Here is a 15,009-nt window from a genome sequence, read left to right as displayed (position 1 = left end):
TATGACCTAGCTATGGTGGACAGGGAGGAAACTAGCAAACTAATCAAAGTCCTCTCTGTTCCATTGTTTCTGGATGGCTCAGCAAACATTGCTTTCTTCCCTTTGAAGTCTCAGGCCCCTACCCCTTCTCCTTGGTTTCAGGATGACATAGGAATCTCATTTTCCCTGTCTTTAGAAGCTCTCATGTTTACGTGAATTCCTCGTGAATTAATAAATCATTACTAATTAAATTTTATATTTTCCTGCTAATCTGTCTCATGTCAGTTGAATTCTTTGACCAGGCAGAAGAACCCTGCAGAGTAGAGGCAAATCTCTCTTTCCTGTTAAATGTTTGCCACAACCTCCAAAAGTTTGAAACACTTAGTTTCTTACAGAATTCTTTCTTAGGGCTAAGCTTTTGCTACACTTAATGCATAAATAACTTCAGGATTTATTCTACATAATTTGTGGTTACTTGGATCTCCAAATACGTTAAATTTGTTTCTGGTGCAACATTCTCATCAGGGCTTCTTGAATTTGAATGGTGAGCTTTTGTGTTTAAAGGAAAGAGCAAGAATGTTGACCCACATATATGGAAAATGTTTCCACACTTCTGATTTAATCCAGGTAAGCTTTCAACGCCTAGGTAGAGCTGTCTGTAGAGCAGAGGATGGTCACCCGCCTAAGGACTCCAGTCTTCTGTCCCTTTTCCAGCCTAGACCAGAGACGACAAAGTCCCACCTTTTGCAGTGAGCAGCTGATTTTGTTTTTTCTTTTTAGCCAATGGCGAACAAATATTTCAGAAAGGAAAGCGGATGAGTCATCCTCTGCAGATGAGCTGCAATATTAATAGTTCTACCTCCACCGGGCGCCCGCGCGGACCAGCAGCCTCCTGCGTCTCGGCTGCGCGGGGAAGAGCCGCGCGAGGAACCGTGGGGCCGCGGGGAGCACGCGGGGCTGGACGGCCGCCAGCCCCCCCCACGGCCCGAGCCGATGGATGCGAACCTGTGGGGGCCCGGGACCCCCACGGGAGCCCGCCGCCGTGAGTACCGTGGGCCGCGCCGGTGTGCGCCCTGCCGGCGCCTCCCCGGCCGCGGCTAGGACCCTCGGGCCGCGCCTCCAGGCGAGCACCGGCCCCGCGGGGCCCGGGCACGCGGTCCCGGGGGCCGAGCCGCGCCCCCGCGTCCCCGCTGACCCGGGATCCCCACGCGCCCCGACCCCGGCAGCGCGGGCGGACGCGGCACTTCCGGCGCGAGTAGAGGGAGGGGAGGGACTTCCGGCGGCCCGGGCCGAGGCGCCGGCCGCGGACGGGACTTCCGGCGCAGGGCGGAGGCCGTGTTGGGACTTCCGGCGGCCTGGGCGCGAGGCGAGGCCGGAGCTTCCGGCGGTGCCGGAAGTGCGGGGCGTCAGGGTGCCGGGTCGCGGGGCCGCGTCAGGGCGGAGACTTGGTGTCCAGCGTCTCCCAGTGTGTGTCGAGTGCCGCGAGGTTGAGAACGGACGGGCGGTAACACACGGCCCGGTTGTCATTGGGGGTCGGCGGGCTCGGCGGCGGCAGGACAGGTGAGTTCTGGGAGGTCATTTTCCTGCCGGGACTATGGCCCCGGTGCAGGCGGGCCGCGGTCTCCGAGCGGGGTTGGGGGCGTGCGGGTGGGGCCTGGCCGCCCCGCGCCCCTGCCGACTCCTCCCGAACCCGCGCGCCCTGTTGCGGGGCGAGGGCTGGGGTCGGTCCGTTCCAGGGACCCCGGGCGTCGCCCTCGGTCTCCCCTCGGCTCCGCCGTCGGCAGGAGCTGAGAGGCCGGAGGTCCGGCCTCGTCCTAGGAGAGAGGCTTGTTGGGAAGTTTCCTTTATTCCGGTTCCAGCGGCCTCTAGGTTGTGACCTTTGGAGTGTCCCAGGAATAAAGCGGCGTCGAGGGGGGTCCCCTTCCTCCGCACACCCCTCTCGCTGGCATGGGTTCCTTGCGAGCGAGTGCTGGTGTCCGGATTCCTAGTGCAGCTCGAACGCGGTGCCTAGACGGGGTCCGGCCGAGGGGGAGTAGTGCCCAAGGACACGGGGAGTAGCGGACCCCGGCCACATCTAACACCCGCTGTGCGACATTTCCTAGCTTCGGTTTGTTATTGAGAAGGTCATGCTGTGTGTACGCGTGCCACGCGTTCTCGCGGAGCCCCCCGCACTACGCTTCTTCCTCTCCTCTCAGTCTCTTCTGGCACTTTGTTTCGGGGTAGCTCTGTTAGCCCGTTCATTTGTTTTGCACTTGCTCTTGAAGAACCTTGGCGGTTATTTTCCGGTCAGTGATGCCCCCCAGTTCAGTGTCTTTCACAGAAGTGAAAGCGTGTATTCCGAGCCTTCATCTAGATCAATGGCAAAACAGTTTAGGCAGGTTGAGAACGATGACCGATTTTTGGGGTTTCCCCTCTGCGTAGATACTGCTCAGCAGTTGGGTTTGGTGTTTCGTCCCGCGAGGAATGCAGGTCACAGGGCTTGAACCATAAAATGTCAGGAACCTTATTGAGCTTCTTGGGGAAATTCAGTCACATTTTACACTTTCACTTTCTTGTTTTTATTTTTTCTAAAAGACATGCCTATTTTATTTTTTTTTTTTGGAGAGAGAACGCACACAAGCGGGAGGGGGCAAAGGGGGGGCGGGGAGAGAGAGAAAAGGAAGGAAGGAAGAAAAGAAAGAAAATCTTTAGCAGGGAAAGAAAGAAAGAGAGAGAGAGAGAGAAAGAAAGAAAGAAAAAGAAAGAAAGAAAGAAAAGAAAGAAAGAAAGAAAGGAAAAAAATCTTTAGCAGGTTCCACACCCAGCGTGAAGCCCATTGCAGGGCTGGATCCCACGACCCCGGGATCAGGACCTGAGATGAAATCAAGAGTCGGACACTTGAACTGACTGAGCCACCCAGGCGCCCCTCGCGTTTTATACTTTTAAGTGCCACATAGAGATTACATTTTTTGGCCATTCTTTTGCATATGATTAGCATTCATGAAATTAACTACTCAAGTGTTCTTTTCTTGCTAAAAGAAAATGTTTAGAAGTCCCACTGGATACGTATACAGTTGTGAGTAATATTTTGTAAATGGGGTAATACGCATGTGACAGCATGTGACAAGGGCAGGAGAGTTTATATTAAATGTGTGTATTTGGATGGTGGGACAGGGAGGTTGGAGTTTTGGAGGGAACTATTCATACTTCCTTGAAAAAAATGTTTCAAAAACTAGGAGGATTAGGGCACCTGGCTGGTTCAGTTAGTTGGTAGAGAGGGCGACTCTTAATCTCTGGGTCGTGAGTTCATGCCCCATGCTTGAAGAAGTAGGATTTTTTTTTTTTTTTTCCGTAGGCCTTGTTAATGTGGTCTGCCCTTTAATAATGGTTAATGTGAGTATTTTGAAGAAAAGTAATTATCTTTTGGAGTTTCAGGCTTTTGTTTTTGTTTGTATTTAGGTAAAACGACATTACTTTTAACGTTGATTATAACAGATAGTTTTTACAGTGAAGAAATTTTTTTCTCATTTACAGTTTGTTTTTTTTTTCCCTCTCTCTGCCCCTCCCAAAGTTCTATGACTACTTCAGTAAAGTGTTTGGCCTGTTAAATAGTTGGGAACCGTAGCTCAGGGATGTTGGACATTAGTGGCTGTTTTTACCGATCCGTGTGAGCCTCACACCACAGCTTTGTGGTAGTTTTCCGTCTGTTACCAGTGTCTCTCCGGTACTTTCCGTCTGCACTTCCTTCCTTGTCTAGCTTGCCTTGTCTAGCTTGGATTCCACGCTATATCACTTCAGTATTCCTTTTTCAAACACCTGCAGCTTCCTTGGCTCTCTCTCCATGATCTCAACCTGAAAAATCCTTAAACTTTTCAAGCATTTCTATAAAGTTGATACTAATACTGACTTACGCTGAGGTGAAGACAGTACATACTTTGGTCCCCGGGCCGGACTGGGCCATGTTCTCCTCCAGGAGGGTCTGGCGCGGAAGGAAGGGGTGTTGGCACCAGCGAAGACGGCTGGAGGAGGTGGAGGACGTGAATGAAGAGGACGAGGGCAAATTTTAGAGAAGGTTCAGGGAGAAAATGGTGATGGGAAGATTATCAATGGGAAAAGAGAAGAGACCTAAAAGAAGCTAGAAGGACTGGAGGAGCCTACCCGTGCAGTTCTGGGAGCCTGGTGGGTGTGGCTGTGGAAGTGAGCGGAAGAGGCCGAGTCGGAATCGGCCGGGTAATCTGGGTGCTGATAACACCGTGACTAGCGCTACCCTTCGGGATGGCTTCTCACAAAGCTTTGAAAGTCACTAAGGGATAAACATTGCTCAGGGTGAGAAATCTCCATTCGATGCCAGGTTTCGGAGAGCCAAAGCCTGTTCCGCATCTGTGATTTATAATTGTTTGAAGTGTCTATGGTTGGTTGGAAATTGATGTGTGTGAAAAGATTACCAGGATATGGACTATTTGGTGAAGTGACAGAAGCAAGCAGAGCCCAGAACAGCACCACGTGGGGAGGAGGGAGGTTAAAGCTCCAGTGGAAGGCAGAGGGTGAAGATTTTTAAGTTAGTTGAAGAGAAGACTGCTTATTTCCTGCTGAGCGTGCAGTGTCTGGAAAGCCAGTGGTATGACACTTGAGAGAGAAAATGGTTGATTCAGAACCTGCGACTCTGAGGGGTGCCCATCCAGTTCAGTCTGTACAGCATGTGACTTCTGATCTCAGGGTCATGAGTTCAAGCCTCACGTTTGGTGTAGATATGATTAAAAAAAAAAAAACAAAAACAAGAAAAAACCCAAAAACCAGAACACCTACAACTTTGAGGTGAAAGGAAGGTTGATCCTGCAGTTTTTGCCTGTCTATAACCAACTTGTAGAATCTTTGAAATGCATTAACTTTCCAGCATATACTTATCAGAATGATTCCACTGATTCAGGTTTTCAGAGAGGAAAGAAAAACCCTTTACTGTTTTATTTACTTGATTGAAATGTGTAAAGATAAAATCTTATTTCTCTGAGGCTCTCTCAGGACCGATTTCACAGGGGTTTGATATTTTTCTTCTTTTACAAAATGTGACTTACAAAATACCAGGTGAGATGCTTAATGAGGTTATTAATTTAATGTGTAATCACTGAAAAACAATTCTGTCTTCCTATATTTGTATGAAGAATATAATTTCGGAGTAAGATTCCATTAAGTCAGTTTGATTTCTTGGCCAATTTTTTTTTTTGTAGATGGCACAGTTAACTAATTCCTAAATGTTTCCATTAAGAAAAATTACTGAGAGGTGCCTGGCTGGCTCAGTCGGAAGGGCTTGTGAGTCTTGATCTTGGGGTCCTAAGTTCAAGCCCCACGTGGGGTGTAGAGATTACTTAAATAAAACTTAAAAAAAATAATAAATTACTGGAATACTCTTAAGTGGGATCATGTGACTTGTTTAACAGTTTAATTTTGTTACATTCAAATTTGTGAAATTTATCATCAGTGTAATCTTTGTGTATATGAAATCTGCCTATACAGGTTCTGCCGTTATTTTTCTTTACGTCTTTATTTCAACTATCTCTAATTTCTCAAATTTTCAAACCTAAATTTCATTAAAAATTTTATTCTTTCAGGTACCTGGATGGCTCATTTGGTTAAGCATCCAACTTTGGCTCAGGTCATGATCTCATGGTTCGCAGGTTCAAGCCCTGTGTTGGGCTCGGTGCTGACAACTCAGAGCCTGGAGCCTGCTTCGGGTTCTGTGTCTTCCTCTCTGCCCTTCCCCCGCTCATTCTCATTCTCTCTCTCCCTCTCTCCCTCTCTCCCTCTCTCCCTCCATCTCTCTTTCTTAAAAATAAACATTTGAAAAATTTGTTTAAAAAATTTTTTTTTTTTTTTCACTATTCGTTTTTGAGAGACAGAGAAAGACAGCACAAGCAGGGGAGGGGTGGTAGAGAGAGAGGGAGACACAGAATGCGAAGCAGGCTCCAGGCTCCAAGCTATTAGCACAGAGCCCGACGTGGGGCTCAAACTCACAAACCGAGAGATCGTGACCTGAGCCGAAGTCGGATGCACAACCAACTGAGCCACCCAGGCGCCCTGAAAAATTTGTTTTTAATTTTTCAGTCAGAAATAATTTTTCTGTATGGCATTTAAGGGAGTGCCAGTTCTATTATGTGTTGTTTCTCTCTCTCAGTAGTGTTCATTGTAAACTCTTTTTTTTTCCTTCTTGTTAAAAAAGTGATGTTTGGTAAGGCGTTGGGTCTGGAGGCCCGATGGGGTCCAAATGCCCATTTTTACTTTCAGTGTAGACCTCTCCCAGATTTATAAATGCAGGCCAGTTCTCATCTCCAGACTTAAGTACCTCCTTCCTCCTTTGTGTTCTAAATATTTCAAAGGCAATTTTTGCAAACATAAAATGTTCCATATTTAGGTCTTGATTTCTTCTCCACGTCTGCTTCCGCATCTCAATAATCTGATACTTGTTTCACCTACTTCTTACCTCAGAAATGAAGGCTGTTCTTGACCCCTCTCTACGCACCCACCCTCCACACCCCAGTCCATTCATGTACCCTCTAATTTTAAGGATCATAATTAATTGCCTGGACTGTTTTATTAACTTCCTAACTGACTTCTCCATTCTTAGTCATCTGATTTTTCTACATGTTTTCCACACACCAGCAAGAGTGATTTTTAACGCAAATCTAGTGTCTCTTATTTAACACTTTGAAGTGGCTTCATTTTTGTTTTAGGATAAAATGTAAACATGAACAGAATCTAAGCCTCCCTCTCCCACTTACCTTGTACCATTCTCTCCATTGTTTGCAATGTTTTAGCCACGTTATCTTTTTTTTTTTAGTGTCTCTGATAAACTAATCTTATTCCCAGCTCTGGGCATTTGCACATGCTGTTCCTGTTCCTGGAATACCCACTCCTCTGTTTTCCACATGGTTAACACTAATTCTTCAGTCTCAATTTAAATGTCAGTTTCTCAGAAAAGTCTTCCTAACTCTTCAGCCGGTATCTTTTCTTTTCCTCTTAATATTTGTGTGTGTCTTTCACACAAATATAAACGCTCATCCCAGTTTATAATTTCTGTAATAGATTATGAGATTATATTTAAGGTCTGTCTTAGAACTCTAAGTAACCTGAAAGTATGGACCAAGTCTGTTTAGTTTACTGCCGTATTCCCAGTACCTAGTATATTTATGAACTTGAAGATTATTTGATGAATGACTTAATGAAATAAATGCTGTTGCTATCCCTGCTTTACAGGTGATGGAATGAAGCTTTCGGAAGGTGGTTAAGTAAGTTGACAGAGATTACACAGCTTAGTGGCGGATGTAGTGCTCTTTCATTCACTTACACGTTCATCAAATCTTTGGGGATGTACTTACGGCAGGCAACGTGGTGGGACCCACGGGCAGTAGCGAGCCAAAATACCGTTCCAGTCCTCCTGGTGTTGATGGTGCCGTGGGGGAAACACTCATTAAGTGAGTAAACCACAAAGGTGGTGAGGGTCATGCGGTGCTGCGACTGGCGGTGGTCGGAGGAAGCTGTTTTGACAAGGTGACATTTGAGCTGCGGCTTCATGACAAAAAAGCCAGCGCTTTGAAGAGTTGGGGGTAGGGGTTTGCGTGGCTATAAAACTCCCATTCTTAACTGTGGTGCTCTTCGCTGGACTTTATTCTGAGTAGGTGTTTAACTCAGCGGTTCATTTATATCCATTTTATTCCACTAAGTGTGTGAAGTGGCAAAATCAGTTCCATTCACTGACCTTCTTTTTAGGGAAGCAGAATGGTATTCATTGTATAGCCAGAATTGGTAAATGGAGTGAGGTGTGATGGATGAACGATGGCTACAGACTCTTTCTCATTCTTTTTGTTTCAGGAGGTTAAGTCTGTTTGTCCTCCACTTGAGTCTGGGGTGGCCTCGTGACTTGCTTTAACACATAGAATATCCAAAAAAGTGAGGGAAGTAGAAGATTAAAAAGAAAACCAAATGAAAATTATGGAGACAAAAAATACAGTAATCTTATTTCTAAGTGTCCTTTTTAATATTACTTTATTTTTATTTTAACATTTACTTATTTTGGAGAGATAGCGCTAGTGAGGGAGGGTCAGAGAAACAGGGAGACAGGATCCAAAGTGGGCTCTGTATTGACAGCAGAGAGCTTGATGTGGGGCTCGAACTCATGAACTGTGAGATCATGACCTGAGCTGAAGTTAGACGCTTAACCGACCAAGCCACCCAAACACCCCTTATTTATTTCTATTTTATTTTATTAAAAAAAATTTTTTTTAACGTTTTTTTATTTATTTTTGAGACAGAGACAGAGCATGAGCAGGGGAGGGGCAGAGAGAGAGGGAGACACAGAATCCGAAGCAGGCTCCAGGCTCTAAGCTGTCAGCACAGAGCCTGATGCAGGGCTCAAATTCACAGACTGTGAGATTATGACCTGAGCTGAAGTGGGGCGCTTAACCGACTGAGCCACCCAGGCGCCCCTATTTATTTCTGTTTTAGAGAGAGCATGAGCTGGGGAGAGGCAGATGGGGAGAGAGAGAATATCTTAAGCAGGCTCCATGCTCAGTGCCACGCTTGACGCGGGGCTTGATCCCATGACCCTGGATCATGACCTCAGCTGAAATTAAGTTGGAGTCAGACGCGCTACCGTTGCGCAACGAGGTCCTTGAGCTGAAGTCAAGTTGGGGCGCTCAACTTACTGAGCCCCCCCAGGTGCCCCTCTGTGTCCTTAGTTTTGTTTTATTTTATTTTATTTTATTTTATTTTATTTTATTTTATTTTATTTTATTTTATTTTATTTTATTTATTTTATTATTAAAAAAATGTTTTTGTAACATTTATTATTGAGAGACAGGGACAGAACATGAGCGTGGGGGGGTGGGGCAGAGAGAGGAGGAGGCACAGAATCTGAAGCAGGCTCCAGGCTCTGAGCTGTCAGCACAGAGCCCGACATGGGGCTCGAATCCATGAACTGCAAGGTTATGACCTGAGCCGAAGTTGGATGCTTAACCAGTTGAGCCATCCAGGTGCCCCTGTGTGTCCTTTTTTTCAGATTTGACAGTTGAATTTTGTTTACGTAATGCTATAGAAAATATATGGTAATTTTAATAAATTAACAGATTTCAGAATTTAAACCTAAAAACACAATTAGTTGACCAATTTGAAAGTTTTTAGTGTGTTGTAAAGCAAGACTTACTTTCTTTTCATTTAATTTATCTTTATTTATTTTTTATTTTTTAGGGAGAGAGAGCGAGAGAGCATGCATGCGAGCAAAGGATAAGGGCAGAGAGAGAGAGAGAGAGAGAGAGAGAGAGAGAGAATCTTAAGCAGGCTCCACATTTGGCGCAGAGCCTGATATGGGGCTCCAGAGCCTGATATGGGGCTCCATCCCATTACCCTGGGATCACGACCTGAGCCTAAGTCAAGAGGTGGACTCATCGGACTGAGCCACCCAGGCACCCCTCTTGTTGCCACTTTTAATGTATATATATGGTATATATATCTAATTTTTTAAAAAAGTTTGTTTTGAGAGAGAGTGCAAGTGGGGAAAGGATAGACAGAAGGAGGCAGGGAGAGAGACTCTACCACGATGTGGGGCTCGAACTCATGAACCACAAGATCATGACCTGAGCTGAAGTCAGACGCTTAGCTGACTGAGCCATCCAGATGCCCCTATATATATTTTTAATGTTTATTTTTGAGAGAGAGAGTGAGAGAGAGCATGAGCACACGTGGGGGAGGAGCATGGAGGGGGGACAGAGGATTCAAAGCGGGCTCCGTGCTGACAGCAGAGAGCCCGATGTGGGGCTCAAACTCGCAAACTGCAAGACCTGAGCCAGTCAGATGCTTAACCAGCTGAGCCCCCCGGGGCGCCCCTCTTGTTGCCATTTTAAAACAAGGTCTGTATATACGTAATTTGAGACACAAAAGATCTTTGGTTTTGTGATTGAGGAAAGATGGAGTAGATGTCCTTCCCTGTTCTGCTAAGTATAGCTAAAAACCCTAGACGTTAGAAAACATACAAGACTGAAAGGTGGAGAGAAGAAAGTGTGGTGACTTGGTGTATCGGGACCTGAGAAATGACACAGAGCTGAGTGCCCTGGGTTTCTTTTTGCCACATATATCCCAGACTTGGGCCTGAAGAAGTAGCAACCTGGCGACATCAAAGGGCTCAGATCAGAAACGTCAAGAAAAGCCTGCTCTCTGTAGTCAGAAGACCGGGAAAAGGACAGCCTTGGAGACAGGATGCTCTTAGAAAACACTGCAGCCCCCACCCTCACTCTTCTCAAAGCCTGGATGGGGAATCTGGACTTTCACTTTTGACAAGCTGTGTTGAGGTGACACTCTCTGCCGGGTAATACCAGGGAAGCCTGGGTGAGGTGGGATTTCCATCTCTTTTGCGTGATAAGGGTGTGCCTTTCCTGCTGGAGTGGCGTCAGAGGAAGCCCAGTAGAGATTCAGGAGTTTCACCACCACCTGTGGTAAGGAGGACATGCCGGGTGTAGTAAAAGGGACCTCTGGTGTAGTTAGGGTGGTGTGAGTAGAAGCCAAGGGAAAGGTTGAACTTAGAGCCCAGCCAGCAGCACTGAGGAGTACCTCCACCCAAGGTCAGTGGAGGCTGAACGGAGAATGCTGACTTCCGTCTCCATTTTTCAGTCCACCTGGCAGAAACAAGTTGCTGGGGCATCATCATTAGAGGCCTGCCGTAATAGAAGACTTAAATCAGATTCCAAGTCTGATAACATCAAATCCAAAATGTTGAGGCTTCACTAGAAAATTACATGTCATATGAAGAACTGGGAAAATCTCAACTTGAATAAGAAAAGACCACGGACAGCAACACAGGTATCGCAGATGATTTGACAGGGATTTTAAAGTAGCCATCATGAAAATGTTTCAGTGAGCAATTAGTGATGCTTGAAATAAATGGAGAACAAAAACATTAAAATCTCAGGAAGGAAACACAGGAAGAAACAAATGGAAATTTAGAGCTGAAAAGTGTTAATTGAAACAAAAAACCCAGTGGATGACAACAGCAGAATGAAAAGAACATAGGAAAAACTGAAGAAATAGAAATTGCCCAATTTGAACAATTCAGAGAAAATAGACTGGAAAAAAGTGAACAAAACCTCAGTGACTGGTGGGACTGTGACAGAAGACCCACTGTTCTTGTCATCATCCCAGAAAGAGGAGAGAGCCAGTGGGGCTGAAACATACTGAAGAAATACTGGCTGAATATTTCCTAAATTTGGTAAGCCATAAACATATAGAATCAAGAAGCTTAGTGAAACCCAGACAGGATAAAACTCAAATCCATGCTGATGCTAAGACAACATCATAGTCAAACTTCTGAGAACTAATGACAAAAAAAGCAGCGAGAGAGAAATGTCACTTTACCAGTAGTGGAAAAACAATTTGATGGTGGATTTCTTGTCAGCAACCATAGAGGCCATAAGGAAGTGGCTTACTTTTCAAGTGCTGAAGGAAATGAACTATCCGCTCAGAATTCTCTATCAAGGGAAAACATCTTTCACGTGATCTGTCACCAGCAGACCTACCTCTCTAGAATAGGTAGAGGAAGTTCTGTAAACAATGGAAATGATATAAAGCAATGTGGGAACACCAGGAAGGAAGAACGAACAATGGAAAGAACAAACTTCGGTAAATTCTATAGACGCTCCTCTTCTGTTTGGAGGTTGAAGTGTAGCTCTTTGATGTTCTCTGTGTATGTAGAGGAAGTATTTCACTTGACTGTTACAAATGGGGAAGTGTGAAGAGACAGGAAGGTGAGGTTTCTGTACATGACCACGAACTGGTAGAATGTTGAGAATCAGTAGACTGTGATAGTTGTGAAAATAAACTACCTAGGGGTGCCTGGGTGGCTCAGTTGGTTAAACATCCAACTCCTGATTTTGTTTCAGGTCATGATCTCATGATTTGTGAGTTTGAGCCCCACGTTGGGCTCTGCGCTGATGGCATGGGGCCTGCTTGCGATTCTCCCCCTCTCTCTGCTTCTCCCCTGCTCGTACTGTTTCTCCGAAAATAAAGAAACAAACAAAATACCTAGAGCAGTCACTAAAGAAAGTTATACATAAGTAGGGCTTATTCCACGCATGTAAATTTGGATTAGTATTTGAAAATCATCAGTATAATTCATCTGTTAACAGGTTAAAGAAAATCCACACCGTTAAGTGATGCAGAAAACACAGATGACAAAATTCAACACTCATTCATGACACTCCCAGGAGGGCAGCCTTCTCATTTTGGTAGACAAAATCTACAATCAACCTACAGCTAGCATCATACTTAATGGCCATAAACAGAGTGTTTTTACTTTGAGGTCAAAACAAAACAGGGTGTTTGTTGTCACTGTTTACAACATAATACTGGAATTCCTAGCCAGATCAATAAGAAAAAGAAATAACGGTCTGTGGACCAGAAAGGAAGAAATAAAACTGTCTTTTTTTTTTCTTCAGATGATATAGTAGTCTACGTAGAAAATGCCAGAGAATCTACAAAAACTCTCCTGAAATTAATGAGTTCAACAATAGTGTAGGATACTAGCAATTAACACAAAATGGAAATAAAAATACAATGTTATTTAAAATTACTCAGAAAATAAAAACACAAACTTCAGTGTAAATTTGAAAAGACATATGTAGGACTTTTATGTGGAAGTCTACAAAACTGAGGGAAGAAAAGATGATCTAAATAAACTGAGACATATACTGTATTCACAGATTGGAAGGCTCAACATGATAAAGATGCCACGTCTCTCCAAATTGATGTGCAGATTAAACAATTCCTATTAAAATTCCATGAAGATTTTTGTAGATATGGGAAGGATTATTCCAAATTTATATGGTAAGGGCAAAAGAACTAGAATAGCTAAGACAGTTTTGAAAAAAAATGATAGTAATCACTAAATGATTTCAAGACAGCATGGTAGTCACGACTGTTGTCAGCAGGGGAGCGTGCCTGTCCCAGGCAATGGAGCATCTGAATCTTGATCTCACGGTTGTGGTTTGAGCCCCATGTTAGGTGTAGAGATAGATAAATAAAACTTAAAAAACAACAACAACAACTTACTGGCAGAGAGAGAGATCTATAGATCAGATGAACAGAATAGAGAACCAAGAAATAATCCACCTGTGTATAGCCGATCAACGTTTGAGCGAGATGTCAAGCTTTCTCAATTCAGTGTAAGATGGATGGTCTTCAACATGTGCTCAAATAATTGGATACCAGCAAAAACAAGAAAATCCAAAACAAAAATAGCCCTGGATCTAAACTTTGCACCTTAAAAGTATCAACCCAGAGTAGCCTGTAAATTTAAATATAAACTATACAACTATAATTTTAAGAAGAAAACAAAATTTTTAGGAGATAGGATTGATTAAAAAGTATTTAGACATGATTCTAAATGTATGATCTATAGGAGAAAGGTAATTGACCAATGGGATTTCTTCAGAATTTAAAGGTTTTGCTTTGTGAAAAACCCTGTGGGGATGAAAAACAAATTACAAAAAAAAAAAAAAAAAAAGTTATAGATTGGGAGAAACTATTGGCAACACACATACCTGATGCATAACTCATGAAGAATATTTGAAGAACTCTCAAATCTCAGCAGTAAAATCCCAAAGTCCTATTAAATGGGCAAAAGATGCGAGGAGACATTTTACTGAGAAAGATGTTTAGATTGCACACAAGCACAGGAAAAGATGTGCAGTATCACCAGCCACTGGGGAAGTGTGAATGAAGACTGTAACAAGATAGTGCACGCCTACCAGAGCCGCTAAAATTAAACACAGTGACCATACTAAATGAGGATGCAGAGAATAGAATGTCCTGTATTGCTGATGGGAATATAAGAGATTATAACTGCTTTGGAGAATGGTTTGGTGGTTTCTTAAAAATACTAAGCATGGTTAAACATCAAGTTACTGCAGTTCCATTCCTATGGGTGTACACAGAGAAATGAAAACACAAATGCACACAAAACCTACACGTTATCATTTATAGTGGCATTATTCATAATAACCTGCAAATGGAAACAACCAAATGTCCGTCAACTGTTAATAAGATGTGGTGTGTCCGTACAGTGGAATATCTGGCAATAAAAAGGAATAAATTACCAACACATGCTATAACGTGGGTGGACCTTGGCTAAGTGAAAAAAGCTAATCATGATAGATTAGGCCGCATATTGTAGGAACCCATTTATATGAAATGGACAGAACAGGCCAATTTGTGTACAAAGTAGATTAGTGGTTGCCCAGGGCTGAATGTGGGGAATGAATTATATGATGTGTGAGTTAATATCTCAAAATTTTTTAAAAAACTAAACATACATTGATCATATGTCCCAGAAATCTCACTCGTGGACATTTATCCAAAAGAAATGGAAACTTACATTCACACAAAAACCTGTATGTTATTGTTCATAGTAGCTTTATTTATAATAGTAAGAAACTGGAAAGAACTAAATTTTTTTTGAAACAGATGAATGGTTACATTATAGTACCTCCGTGCTGTGGAATACTACCCAGCAATCAGAAGGAAGTAACAGTTGGTACAGGTAACAACTTGCATGGATCTCCAGAGCATGAAGCTCAAAACTTGAAGAGGCACATACTCTACTTGTGTTCCTAGGACATTCTCAAATGACAGAGGAGATGGATGGCTGTGCAGGAGAGCTTGAGAAAAAAGTGGACACTTGGAACCTTTCTTACAAAGTGAGGCAGAGATGGAGAGGGTCAAAGACGTTGTCAGTAAAGAAGGGAGGTCCATGAATATCTTAAAATTACATAAACTAATAGATATACTGGGAGAAGGAGGGATCTGTAAGAACACAAAATGAGCAGGTCATGTTCTAAACACAAGTTACAGTTGAAGAAAGAAACATCATGTGTGAATAAATAGATTACTTAAAATTAAGTAACAGGGTTGTGATATTGGGAGGGGGAATCAGTAGCAGGAAACAAGTAGATAATGCCCAAAGTGGGTAAGTGAAAATGTTTATATTATGTAGAAATTTGAATGATGTCCAGATTT

At 43.6% G+C, this 15,009-nt stretch overlaps 1 protein-coding gene across 5 annotated transcripts in view; it reads left to right on the top strand.

Moving 5' to 3' along the window:
* Nucleotides 1–729: 729 nt before the first annotated feature.
* WDR37 (WD repeat domain 37) overlaps nucleotides 730–15,009 on the top strand; it is a 63,485-nt gene continuing 49,205 nt past the window's right edge. The window contains exon 1 of one of the 5 annotated variants that reach the window (XM_053895767.1): nucleotides 730–1,021. In XM_053895767.1, coding sequence (XP_053751742.1) covers nucleotides 795–1,021 — 227 coding nt within the window. In that variant the 5' untranslated portion in view covers nucleotides 730–794. Of the gene's footprint in view, nucleotides 1,022–1,339; nucleotides 1,540–15,009 lie in introns of those variants that run through there. The other 4 variants (XM_053895768.1, XM_019460912.2, XM_019460911.2 and 1 more) reach the window with 4 other exon arrangements.

The sequence above is a fragment of the Panthera pardus genome, unplaced genomic scaffold (genome assembly GCF_024362965.1).
Source record: "Panthera pardus isolate Hobbes unplaced genomic scaffold, ASM2436296v1 HiC_scaffold_6, whole genome shotgun sequence".
Taxonomy (NCBI): Eukaryota; Metazoa; Chordata; class Mammalia; order Carnivora; family Felidae; genus Panthera; species Panthera pardus.
The sequence above is the reverse complement of the archived record's forward strand: the minus strand, read 5'-3'. Positions and strand labels throughout refer to the sequence as shown.